General features: G+C 41.2%; 1 protein-coding gene across 1 annotated transcript; it reads right to left on the bottom strand.

The window, feature by feature from the left end:
* Positions 1–1328: 1328 nt before the first annotated feature.
* Positions 1329–12593, bottom strand: METTL22 (methyltransferase 22, Kin17 lysine). The gene is made up of 10 exons (XM_057380719.1): positions 11982–12593; positions 10121–10471; positions 9744–9784; positions 9514–9658; positions 8995–9066; positions 8846–8899; positions 8225–8305; positions 7153–7255; positions 6186–6354; positions 1329–4535 (listed from the first exon to the last, which is right to left on the bottom strand). Exons 1-10 carry the CDS (start codon positions 12190–12192, stop codon positions 4500–4502), a joined length of 1263 nt encoding a protein of 420 aa, XP_057236702.1. The 5' UTR covers positions 12193–12593; the 3' UTR covers positions 1329–4499.
* Between the last annotated feature and the right edge of the window lie 1319 nt (positions 12594–13912).

The raw sequence follows: 13912 nt of genomic DNA, 5'->3' as shown, positions 1-13912 counted from the left end.
CGCCCTCCTCGGCGGCTGCACGGAGAGCCCATGGCCCCTCAGCGAAAGGGACTGCCCGCCCTCCTCTCCGCCTGCTCCGCGGGCTCCAGCGCGTCCGTGACACGGGCAGCGGAGCCGGCTTCATAAGCGCGATGGGAATCCGTGCCTGCACCGTTACAGCTCCACCGAGAACCACTGTCCTCTCCTTATTGCCTCGTATTTACCGGCTGCCACTTGGGACACAATTCAGCAAATGCAACAACTGGGAAAGTCATTTGGTCTTCTAACTCTGATTAGAAATTCAAATTAAATCTAGTACGATGCCAAACTCGAAAATTAATACCCAAATCTTCACCAGCATCTCAGCCTGACGCAGCAAAAACGTTTTTGTTGTGGACAGCAACAAAAGCAGCTCAATCCAATAATGACCTGTTTAGTTGCTGTTTGGTTCATTTACAGCAATGTGGTATTTGCAGACACAATACTGCCCCTGAAACTCCAACCCAATAAAAAATAAGATTAAGTATTTCATCCACAACAGAAACTATTTGAACACATGTTGAGCCCTACCTGGACTCTCATCTCACAGAATTCTAGGTCTCATTCACAGTCTTGGTTTTCCTCAAAACCTAAAATGTGGGTACTATAAGGCCAAGATGCGATTCTGAAATGTACAGCTCCCTCCCCTCTGCCGTGACCAGCACACAGGCAGCCTCTCTCATTCACAGAACTGCACTGGGATTGATAACGAATGCACATTTATTCACAAGAGACGGGAGCTGTCAGACCCTGCACAGGACAGCTGCAGAGGACACGAGCAAGGCAGGAACACCGCAGGCTCTGAGTGGCCAGACCTGTTCCATTTCGCTGCAAACACCGCCAGTTTGCAGATGGTGCTACAGGATCCTTCTGTCCCTGCACACACCACTCCAGGCTGGGCCATCTACGCCTCCTCATTTCCACTTATCCTGCCCAGAACCCTTATGTCTGTCAGCTCATTACAGTGAGAAAGATTTAATGGTYCAAAATTGTAAGAGAGGCTGCAGTTCAGCCATTAAGACAGGAGCGGGCCATTTGCATCAGAAAGGGTAAGGAACCACTACAAGAGATTCCTGGGAGAATACAGGATCTCTATGATGAGAGCCTTCARTAAGAAGGAAGACAAACACTCAACCCTCAGATGAGTATGATTCTGCTTTGAGAGGAATACAGAGCAGATGATTTCTTGGTGTCCCTTTTGATCAATCTATAACATAAACATATAAACATGCTACTGATATCCCTTACAACAAGAACTGAGCAGGGSCATTATAGGGCAGTAAACTTTACTTCTTTTATGCTGTCTTCTGTCCAATTCCCTGTTAACTTTCTTGGCTAATTTATTACATGTATTTTTACTCATTTTTGAGGCAGGAGTTATGTTACTTTTAAATTATTATTAACATCTTATGTATCAGCATCTGACAAGAACTCCCTTTGAATATTTGTTCAAGAARCCTGGAGAATACACTGACCTTGCTAAGAAGCTAAGGCTGTTTCTTTACATCTCTTCTTGCTCACACCAATGGGGCTGTTCTGGGCAAACAATGTGTAAACAAACACACATGCACACAAACACATATCTATGTAGGTATTTTCTTACTGCTTTTAGGTGCTGGTATTGCTAAAGAAATTCTGTGTGCCATCTGCTGGGAGAAACTTTCTCTGAGGCAAAGTGCTGTACTGACACAGCTGACTGCACTGCTGGCAGCACAAAGAGGCAGTTACTTTTCAAGAGGAACCTTTAATTTGTTAATGCACCGATTTCCAGATCAGATGGACAGGACAACAGAAAACTAGGGTCAGGATGAGTAGAACAACAGCAGGATGAAATCTGTAAGAGTACACAAACCTCCTGTRTCACAAACCTCCTTTCCATGTCATAACATGCAGACACAGGGATTCTGCATCCACTTTAATGAACAAYCTTACAATAGTTATATGCTGTAAAAATTTGAGATCCAATTAAAATCCTCACCTTCTAAGGATTGAGGAGTCCCTACCACACACTTTTTCATCCACTTTTTCCTAGAATGTTTCCTGAGGCAGCCTCCTAAAGCTACTGTCAAAAAGTAGGCAACATCACTTTTTTTTTCAGGATTATTTCCACAGTAACTTCATCTGCAAGTGTAGGTGAGAAGTGCAGAACCACATTCTCAACCTAAACTGTTACTCCAAAATACAATACTGTTAAACTAGAAAGGAACAGGGTGTTTAACAAACTGTAAAATGTTTTGACTCAAAGTGTTGTACAGCAGATGGAGCTACAAGGATGGCCTACAAATAGCCACCTACACTTGAGAACACCCAGCAATGATAAATATACAGAATGTATCCCATCAAGGGAGTACCCTCAACTTTTTTCTACTGCAAAATTACACACAGTCGTTCACAACAAAGCAACTCTCAAAAGTTTCACATYGACAAAGACTGAAAATAAATAAATGCAATTATTTCGCAAGGCTCCAAAATAGAGCTGTTTAGACGTTGCATAGAAGTTCTCTTCCTGACCAGTRTCTGTAATTGTATCACCTTTGCTTCTCTTAAGACATAAAAACAGGTCAGGGATGGGAACTGAGAAAAGGCATTTGTTGTTTCWCCATATGCCAGTGACAGAAAATCCAGTTTGTTTCAAACCAGTTTCCTCCTGGAAGCTCACGTGTCTATCCAGTACTGTAATTTCCAAGAGTATTTGGACACTCCTCCTTTTTATCAGAACACTGCACTGCAAAGGTTCCCCTTCACCTCCTCTGTGTTGCTCTCTCCACAAAATGATCCATCTGGATGACCACTGGACTCGCCATCCAGATCCAGAAATGCTCCCAACTGCCTGATGACTTTATTTAGCAAAAGAGAAAAATCAGTTTTTTAACTGAAAACTTTCCAATTTAAGCTCCATAGCAGAGTAGAAATAAAAAAAAAATAAAATTCATGTTTTAAATTAAGTACCTATTTTCCCTCCCTTCACAGAAAGGAAGGACTTGCAGGTGAGTTTCTCTAGATAATTCCAAAGATGTTGAGAAATCCTGTGTGAGAAAAAAATCCTCCCTAACTGCACACACTATTTCACATCAGTTCAMATTGATTTCTTGCTACAGGCTTCAAAAAACCACTACTGAAACAAGCAGCTACATTCAAAACAGTTAAATCTACCAAAGTTAACATTACATAACAAACAAACAAACACGACTTTGGGAATCTTTCGATTAAAATACCGTTTTTTATCTTTGAAGTTCAAATGAGAGTTTTAAGAGAGAAGTTTTGCATTAATCTAGGCAGATATATGCTAACATAATGTAATTTTTATTTTGACTATACTCACAGGGAATGGCCATTATCATCTAATAACCTTTCATCTCATTAAAGAMCACAAAAAATAGGTCTTCACACACATAAGCAGGTTATGAAATAACTGGCTGAAACCAAATGCAGAACAGGCTTTCAAGAAGTCAGTCAGATGCTTCTAATGAATGTCTGCACACTCCCACGAGCCCCAGGCTGGAACAGCTCCATCACTGACACTCTCCTAACGCTGAGGAATCCRGTGGGCACACGGATTTCCATGGCAGTGCACACATGGCAAACTGATATAAACACAACAGTGCACATAACAGTTATAAAAGTACAAGCAGGTTTTCAGTTTTGTTAATAACACAGAAGAGATTTAATAAATATGTTTACTTTAATCCAGGTCAGACACTGAAGGTCCCCATTTGTGTAGGCAAGACATTCTTGGCTACCTCCCTCCCCCCAGCCTTACATGTATATACTGARGGTAGAATTCCAAGTATTTCAAGAGCTGCAGCATCTCACTTCATGTGGTACCTTCTCACGCTCAACCTGCCTAGGACAGAATAGCTCAAAATTCCAATATAGGGTTGACCTCCTATACTCCAAAACCTCTGTGGAGTATTTTTAGAGGCTCAAACAAAATGTATCTTGTCTCCTTTCAGTTTAGATAGTGGCCCTAAACTAGAGTGATCTAGACAGARAAGTTTCATAAACAACTTGCTTAAAGACAATTTCATGCAAGACAAAAAAGTGTTGTCCAGAACTGTTTCACAAGTGTCCAGAAATTCAAACAATGTCAACTGGGATTAGACTGAGAGCTGTGTCCATGTTCTGTAACCTGAAAAGGGGAGATGCATGACATCTGCAAATCAACCACATGGAAAAGGCTGAACACTTCTTTGTCAGACTCTAAAATTGAAGTCATCAATCCCAAAGAGCAATTCACCATGTCACTACCACCACCTGGCATCCGGTAGGTCCTCAAAAACATCAAAGAAATCATGTCCAAGTGCACAAGTCCAAGAAACCAAGTGCCCAGACCAAAAAAGTAAAGCAAAACTGCATTGCAATACTTTCTGAGAACAACATTCCACCAGGAAGAGGCTCTCCTTGGGATGAAATTCTTTGTCTCAGAACAGCAAAATAGCCCTTCTTCTTAGATTAAGATCCTCTATTTTCTTGTGGCCCTGTCATGTTAGGTGCTCAGCCACTATCTTCCACAATTCCTGCAGGGGCAGAAAAAATACATGCAGGTATTTTCTCACATCAGGAGGTTGCAATTATGAAAAAAATTTAACATGCTCACTGTTAGACAAGTTTTAAGACATACCCTATACTTCCACGTATAGACAGTATCCATCTATGGATGGATACTAAAGCCATCTATGTAATCTAGAAACAACAAAATTATCTTTGAAACAGAGACATATAGCTAATTTCTTCATTCTTGAATCATGATTATAAAAATAATGTGCATTTAGTATAAAATAATTGTTTCAAAATAGTTTGAGATTAGCTCAGTTGATTGGAGCATGCCAAAGTTGTGGGTTTGACCCYTGTAYRGGCCATTCACTTCAGAGCTGGATTCAATGATCCTTGTGGGTCCCTTCCAACTCAGAATATTCTGTGAKTCTGTGATTTCACTGGTCTGCATGATCTTCTGCAGCATTTTCACTGATACTCTTGCTCTTTTTCTTAGCCTGTGCTGACAAATGGTTTCAATAATGCTAGCAAAAAAACAACTGAAGAAATAATTTACTGAGGAATTAAGGTCTCACAAATGCATGGCTTATACAAACACACACTCCCTTCTCAATTTTATGGACAAGGAGGAAAACAGATCACTTAATTTCTTTAGGATAAATTAATATACTTTGTCTGCTGTACAAAGGATTATCAGCAGACTATCACATACTCTTCACCATGACATCTTTCAACTGTGGCAATATACTGAATGATAAATAAAAATGCATACATTTTGAGGATCAGCAGTCTTCCTCAAAGCAGCCAGGGAATGAATTKACACATTTAGGTATAATCCACATCACTTTTATATACTTATAAAGCTTTTAAATAAGTTTTACACATGTTTTATGCCTGAAGGTTTCAGCATTAAGTAAAATAAATCAATCTCATGAAGCAACTGTAGCCCCTGCCAATTTACTGTGCACACACACAACAATAGTACATTGACTACAGGAACAAAATTTCTTGGTAGCAGGTTTGCAGTTCAGCATAAGATTTGCAATTCCTCTAAAAAGATTTGTTAGATTGGATTGTTCTAGAAGTCAGCAAGCTGTTAGTTACCCTGCATAGTATTTCCGAGAGCAGATAATTTGGAAAAAAATGAAGAAAGAGAACCATAAGTGTTTGAGAGGTAATTAGATACCCAGAAATATTATATCTGACATGTTTCTCAATAACAAGTTTACAGCTAATTGATTTCTTCATAGAWATTAGAACATTATTTCCTGATCTCTGAACTGGGAAAGGAATTACTAAAACTGTGAAATGAAAGCTCTTCTACAAGAAAATAAATGAGAAGACATATTGGTYCCATTTTCCAGTTCAATCACAAAAATGGCATTTTACAAAGTAAAAGTCTCTTATTGTTTGAGGAACTGAGGGCAATCTCATCCACTCTACTGCTGGTGATAGAAAATCAACTCTGTCCCAGCCAAAACCAGGACATGTCCATCTAGTACAGATTATGTAAGCACAAACAAGGATCATTTTAAATCAAAAAAGCTAAATGGGAATAAAAGAAAAGGTGATGTTTATTCTCCTGTTCTTAGTTCACGTTATGTAAACAGCTGAAAATTAATTTGAGATGATTAGCCTGACACATTGCATTTATTTTCATGAATGCCACTTACCAACTGCTCAACTCGCTCATAAACAAGGAACTGGCAGAAATCAAGTTTAATGGGCTCCACTGTATATTTCATTTTTCCATCTTGGAGGTTCTCCAAATCATTTAGRGTATTTCTAAAGTGACTGTAGGCTTCACATGTAACGTCCATATGTCTTAAAGTGAAGTTCAGCCTGGCAAAAGAGTATTTAATTTAGAACATCCCTCCTACATTGGCATTTAAAATGGACGTGTAACTTTCTTCAGCTAATTAAAGAATGGGGGAAAAATAGRTCTTCTCAGCATAATTAACTCCCTTCAGCAGCCAAAAAATGTACAGCCCCCATTCCTGAAAAGCAGAAAAGGTGTTATGTCAGCATCAATACACAATAACTCTCTGATTAATCTTTCCATTGATTTTAGGGCACTTTGCCATAACAGAATTATTGGCTTGGCTTCCTGGACAAACACCTGGCAGCRAAGCACAGGAAGAGTTATTGCTTGCATATCTCCAGAGATTCAAGCAAAGCCTATTTGTGTATCAGCTCATGAATGGACTCCCACAGATGGCTACTTAAAAACAGTCAACAATTCCTTGAAAGCAATCAGGAGAAACTGTTCTAGAGTTATTCAAGCCAGGAAATATGAACTCTAATTCTAAGTTGCTTCATTCCACTCTGTGACCTCCAAAATATTTAGGAAAAGTGGTCAGGCATTATAGAATACATCAATCCAGCCACCTATTTATTCTTATTTGCACAGAGGTTATTTCAGGTGAGGCAAAGGTAGGACAACAAAARACAAACTCTTGTGCAACTCAGATTGTGAACTGATAAAAATTAAGCATGTAGAAAAAAAAAATCCTTGTCCTAAGCAGCCTGTGGTCAACTGGCACCAAGAAAATCAAAAGCCCATCTTTAGTTAAAACAGATGTTTCTTCCAAATAAAGCACACAAAGTTTTTAGTGCTTTCAAGTTCTTGGTAATACTCACCTCTTTTCTAGTGCTAAGTAAACTGTACAAGAATTTCTCAAGTTGTGTGTGATTCTATACAGAGTTCTGAACAAGGCATCTGTCAGGTCATCATCATAGAAAACTACAAAAAAAAGAGATTAAGAGCATATGTATAATCAAGTATACAATTTATTTAAATCTCAGGTATGAAACAAAAACAGGCCTTCGTTATTCTAATTGAATAGGGCGCTATTTTATGTAAGTGCCAAATTATGTTTTCAATGGCAACAACTGACCCCGTAGAAGCATCCCCTGCTGCCAGGCTTTCTTTAAGCTTTCTCTCATAACAAYGGGAATCACTTGTCAGATCATTACAAGCTTTCACATGAATTTTCTCCRTTGGAAATAATCATTGCAAAGCTAGAGAAAACAGGATAACAGAGAGTATAGAGCCTCTTTTCTTTAAAAAACCCAAACCAGACCACAATTAATTTACCATTATAACCATATCTCTCTGGAAAGCAGCATTGCAACTCCTCTGAATATCATGACCAAAACAAATTCTCCTTTATCTATAGATCAAAACAACAATGGTTTTCCTATASAGATAAGCTAGCCTGTCATTTTTCAATCCTTCTCTTAAGCAAGAAAAAGTTCAGGGAAAAAAGTGATATCCAAAGGCAAAGACTCAATGGGAAAGTGCAGCATCTGAAACGGTTATACACATGACAGAAAATCTTAGTCCAACCACCAATTTAGCATTATTTGCACAGAAGTTATGTAATACAATGTCCAGTGACAGGACAACACAACTCTTCTGATTTATCAGCTACTTGTCAGTGTGTTGAGCAATTTATTAAGTCACAAATAACTAATGCACCAAAGAAATGGAAAAGCTAGTAGCTTGCCACATCTGTTCCCTATTGCTAATTCAGAATGTAAATGCAAGTGTTTAGAAATGAAAATACAGGCAGGAACACTTAAGGCAGAGTTTGGCAAMTGAGGTAAGGATCTGACCTATTAGATTTTAAAAGCAAACTAGGCATGTTTAAATTATTACTCACAATGCTCAAGCGTTTGATTTAAAAGTTTACTGTTTACATTTTCCTACCATCAGCTGCMATTATCACAGAACAGTGATCAAGTAAATCAGCAATCTCTTCTTCAGACCAGCTATAAGGAGCCTCAGGATCTGTAAGGAAGAATATGGCTTTGGTGTACATGATTAAATGTCTCAAATGACTGGAGTAAAGGAACTTCTGAGCTCCTGTGGGCATCTGCTACTCCAGAAACAGAGCACACACCATTAAATTGATATCAAAACTCCCTCTGTTCATTCTCTGAAGTTCCTTTGCTTTCTCTGAGTTATGTCCAACCCACCCAAGGCAGACTGGCAAGCAAAAGTTTTCTTTCACTTCAGAACTCACAGGCAATTACAACCCTGTGGYAAGATCACAGCTTTAAATACATCAAAGCAAGTAAACCTTTAAACAAAACCCCAGATATATCTTTATATAAGTTTTGATTAATCTTCTTATTTCATATGCTTTTTAAAATTTATTCTTCATAAAAAAACCCTTTATTTGAAAGCCTAACAAACATAAAACCTTTTCAACTGGYAGTATCAAATATTATCATTAGCCAGATTTTTTTTTGTGGCCCAAGAGAGGCTTTTGTATGTGTTAAACCAAACACCAAGCCCAATCTGAAAGGACCCATTATAAGCACCTACCAGTGCAGAATTCATCCTTCAGCCAGTCCAGTTCTTTCACTTTAACTTCCCCTCCTGTGGAYAGAAAAAGATCACATCAGTCACAAATGGTCTGTCAAACAGCACCTGAGCTAAAGGAAAGAGCCAAAATCTGACCATTCAGCCATCACCTCCTGGCTCCATCAGGTGTTTGTTTAATGCAATGTTTTGCCCACACATGGCCAAAAGATCTTCACCAACATCTGGAAAAAAGTGAWAATKATATTAAARATATTAATATTTTGTATGGGCCATGTATGTCTCTCAGACTAATACTCGAAGATCCTCTCAAGACCATGAGATTAAGGAAAATTCAGAGCAACTCTATCCACTGATGATGGCTTCCCTATATCCTTTTTTCAGTTCCAAACTCTGAGCAACCCTTGAAGAAAGAAGTTAGATCCCTACAGTAGCTGTTTTAATCTGGAGACACCATCTTCAGTTCACTGCAATATACATTGCTTTTAAACTCTTGTGCTTTCTCAGTCCCTTGAGAAAGTTCCTGCTATTTTACAGTAAACAACACAACTTGATATACATTAATAAAAAAAGATTAACTGCAACTGAACAGATGAACATGAAAACACCAGGATGAAAGCACTGCATTGGAAAGCTGCATGAAAATATTTAACTGAAAACAACTGCTTTACCTGTGCAATAAACTCTCTTGGCAACTGTTCCCATGATAATGCTGGTAATTCCAGTGCCACCTCCAAGCTCCAGCACAGAGCAGCACCTGAACGTGTCCCTGTTAAACAGAATGTGATCAGCCAGAAGGAAGGCAGCACGCCAGACCTGGGRACAAGGGCAGCAGTTAAAATTGAGTCAATTCTGAAGCACAGTCCATGAAAATCAAGACAGTACAAGGCAGGACACCTACTTGTTTRCCAACGTCTTCTAAGGGGGTTGCCATAGTGTGCTCTGTGAAAATGAGAGTAGAGTAGAAATAATTATCTCGAAATTGTTCAGATCAAATTCCACAGTGGCAAGTTTGAAACTCAGGCTGTGCTTCCCTTTCAAACATAGAACTAAACACTCTTAATTCTATAGAATAGTGCTAGATAATGCCAAACACCCACTCTAACAAAGGAGCACTGAGTTTCCCATGTAAACAACTGCCCAAATCACTTACAGAGAAAAAAGGTAAATTTAAAAAATATTTGCAAAATATTTGCAAACAAATGTTTGCAAAAAGTTTTCTTGTTTTACAGAAACCTATTTGACCGATATCTCCTTGACTGTAAGCTTATTATTTACCTATTTTAACAACGTCACTGCAAGTGCACTCTTGCTCTTCATCTTCAAAATCATCWTCTTTCCCTTTCATCAGAATTACAGGGCACACTATATCCCTCAAAAGGTCCTCTGCTTCCAAATCAGAGGCACTTCGAGGCCTTCTGACCACTTCCAAATCTCCATCATCATCTAGCAGAGTTTCTGCTCCTTGGTTATTTAATTCTCCTTCTTTTTTTATTTTACTCCTGTCCTTGTCACACAGCTCATCTCCACTTCTGCACTGGTGTTCTCTTCCTGTTGTGATTTCTCTCATGTGTTTCCCAGATGCCAAATCCTCTGTGCTCCACAGGAGTTTGAAATATGACAGGAATACTGTAAAAACAGGGAGTGGARGGGAAAGGTTAAACACCAGATGAGGCACAATCTGTGCACAACTTCTGCATGCATGAAATTCTGGTATGCGTTTCACATATAAAATATCTGACTGAGGTTCACAGATTAARTATCTGACTGAGGCTCCTCTCTAGAAAGCTCCTCTCTAGGGAGACCATTTTTAGCTAGATCTAATAAAATCTTCAATGCCTGTCCTACCTAGAATGAGCAATTTTAAAGTCTCTACTGTTTGCATGACAGCCAGATGAAAGTGATTTGAATATTTAACCAATTAGAGAATGCCATCAGTGAAAAAATGCTTTTGTTCTTCAAGTCCATTCTGATCCTTTGCATCTCCATGGCATTCAAAAGGTGGAAAGTCAAACTGACACAAAAGGGAAGAGCTTAAATCCCCATACATTCCCCTAAAATACAGCAAAGTGGCAGTGGTAGATGGTCGTAGCATTAAAGGCTGCCACACTACAATCCAATTCTTGTCTCAATAAGCTGAGGGAWTTCCCAGACAGAGCTCATTCAGAGTAGGCAGCATACACTGCCATTTCCTTCTCTTGAGAGGTTCTTTGCACCAAGCAAAATCACAGCAAACACATGTCAAACAGCATGGAGATCTGCTGTGGCATTAATTACCTGGTTTTGACCTGATCAGGGTCAAAATTATTATTCATTTCTTTGTCAGGCCTACTTTTATTATTTCTCACATTGTCATGCACCAGAACAGCTGCAAAAGTTACTCTTTTTATGCCACAACTGGGTTTGAAAAAACAATTAACACTTCTGTCACAGCAGGACTTTTGTACAGAACATTCTGCCAGCAGCTTCAAGGTCAGTTCCCTTGACAACTTTATAGCAATCTACAGGCTGGCAATCAGCCAGGGGCATTTGCCAACTCATTTCCACCAGTCCTGACTCTTCAAATTCTACATCAGCCAAATCCATTGCTATTTTGAGTTTCTTTTTTGAAACAAAAAAAGAACACAAAAAACCAAATAAATCTGTTAGGCTACTCCATAGAATAGATGGTAAACCATCACATAAACATGCAATTAAAATTCATAAATTAATTACTGATAGTTTTTACTTTAAACTTAAGTTACATTATTTAAAGGCCCTGGGTCCTCACCTTTTGCTTGAATACAAGAAACACCATAATTTTTTTCTAATCATGACTCCCAAAGTTCTAYATTGACACTATAGYTCAATGAACAAATATTAAATTAAAACAGTGAATCAATTAATTTGGTTACTTCTTGCCAGAAAGTAATTAAAAATTTTATTTTAAGACAKGCTGTCTACAAGTTTTCATTTCTGGAGTTAATCTCATGAGGAGAACCCAGCTAGMTCACTTTCTAAAGTTAAGTAGGTGATGCTTCTGCTTATAACTGGAACGAAATAAGCAACTATTAACATCAACCATTCAAAGGAGGATTCAGGCATTACAAAGAAATGAAAACAGTTAAAATACAGCTCCATCAGTGCAAACACCCCTTACCTGGCTGCCCAACTGCATTCAGTCGTACCATGAGGTGCCTTTTGCTCGGACAGTGCAAGTGAACATCAGACAGCACAGTGTCACTTCTAAACGTGGGGTTATCCATCTCCTTCTCTGCCACATCTACCATGATGTGCTGCTGAGAGGGACAYCTGCAGTGCTCCAACAGTCCCTCAAACAGAGGATTCCATTCTCTCCCGTTTACAGGCATCCAGAAGCAGTTTGCATCAGCAAGGGAACCTCATGACATCGTTTCTGAGAAGGTGTGCCAAGGTGTGATCATGCAAGCTCCACCACACTCCAAGACAACAGGCTGGTTGTCAGGATATTCAACCTAAAATGAAACACAGGCAGCTCTTAGGGACACCCTGACACTGTGTGAACATTGTTCCAGCAATATTTCAGAAGATAAAAATCCAATGGCACTGTTCAGTAATGCAGCAATGCTCCAGTGCTCTCTTTTACAGAATCATCAAATACACAACTGTTAGTAATTCAGTGGCAGCCACTGCATATTTTAGGAAGGCCTAGTCATTTGCTTGTGTTACAGACAAAAAGCCCAAACCTAAAAAAAGCCAATGTTGCCATGACTGCACAGAATTATAATGCTCAGTCAAGTCAAGGAAATAAGGCCATTTCCTGTGTTGGTACTAACATCTCAAATGATGATGCTAAATTTGCTATTATCTATTTGTGCTTGAACAACATCACTGAACAGCTCAGGTAGGAAGAGAGCACAGTGCAGAGTCATCCCAGAGCACATGGCACAGGATTGTGTCCAGGCAGCTCTGGAATATCTCCAGTGAGAGAGATTCCATATCCTGTCTGGACAATCTGTTCCAGTGTGTGATCACTGCACAGGAAAGTTCTTCCTCATGCTCAGGTGGAGCCTGCAGGGCATCAGTTCGTGCCCGGTGCCTCTTGTGCCATTGCTGGGCCCCAGGGAGCAGAGCTGGTCCATGCTCTGACACCTCCCTTTGATATTTATACACATTAASAAAGTCCCCTCTCAGTCATTTCTTTTCAGAAATGCCTGAGCAGCCTCAACCGCCTCAGCCTTTCCTTGTAARAGAGATKTTYCAGACCCTTGATCWACTTAGGGTGATGCTGCACCATCGTGCATCTCCACGCTCAAAACCCCGCAAGCTTTAGAGCCTCTGTATCCGCAGCCAGTTCTGTTAACTTCTGCCACCTTCCCCAGCTCCAAACCCGCCGTTTCCCGGCGAACAGGAGCCCTGCAGGGCACTGACCTGGGGACACGCCGGCTGTGGCTGTGCCCGGGCTGGGCTCAGCGGGGCCGGGGCGGCTCCGCGGGATGGGGCGGCGGAGAGGGGATGGGACTGCTTGTGCCGTGTGCCCATGGTGGGACCGCCTGTGCCGTGTCCCCCGGCAGGTGCTGCCTGTGCCGTGTCCCGCCAGGAGGACCCGCCTGTCCCATGACCCCACGGTGGGACCCGCCTGTCCCCTGTTCCCCGGCAGGTGCTGCCTGTTCCGTGTCCCCACGGTGGGACCCGTCTGTCCCCTGTTCCCCGGCAGGTGCTGCCTGTTCCGTGTCCCCATAGTGGGACCCGCCTGTCCCGTGCTCCTCCGGCGGGACCCGCGTTCCCGACAGGATCAGCGTTCTCCCGGCCAGACTCGCCTCTCCCGCTTTTCCCCCGTTCAGATCCCTCCTCTCCCGCTTTTCCCCCGCTCAGCACTCGCCTCTCGCTCGTTCCCCTCTCAGTCCCGCCTCTCCCGGCCGCTCCGGCCGCCTCCCGGTGTCGCTGCGGAGGAGGCGGCTCCTTCCGGCTCCTTCCGCTGACGCCGTGCCCGGTGCCCGCGGGGGATGCCGGCCGTGGGTCATCCCGGATCCCGGCACTGGGTGATCCCGGATCCCGGCACTGGAGTGATCCCGGATCCCGGCACTGGGTGACCCCGGATCCCGGCACTGG

Source organism: Malurus melanocephalus, unplaced genomic scaffold (assembly GCF_030028575.1).
Source record: "Malurus melanocephalus ecotype Western Australia unplaced genomic scaffold, MMel_1.1 scaffold_468, whole genome shotgun sequence".
Lineage (NCBI taxonomy): Eukaryota > Metazoa > Chordata > Aves > Passeriformes > Maluridae > Malurus > Malurus melanocephalus.
This window is presented reverse-complemented; position numbering and strand designations above follow the sequence as displayed.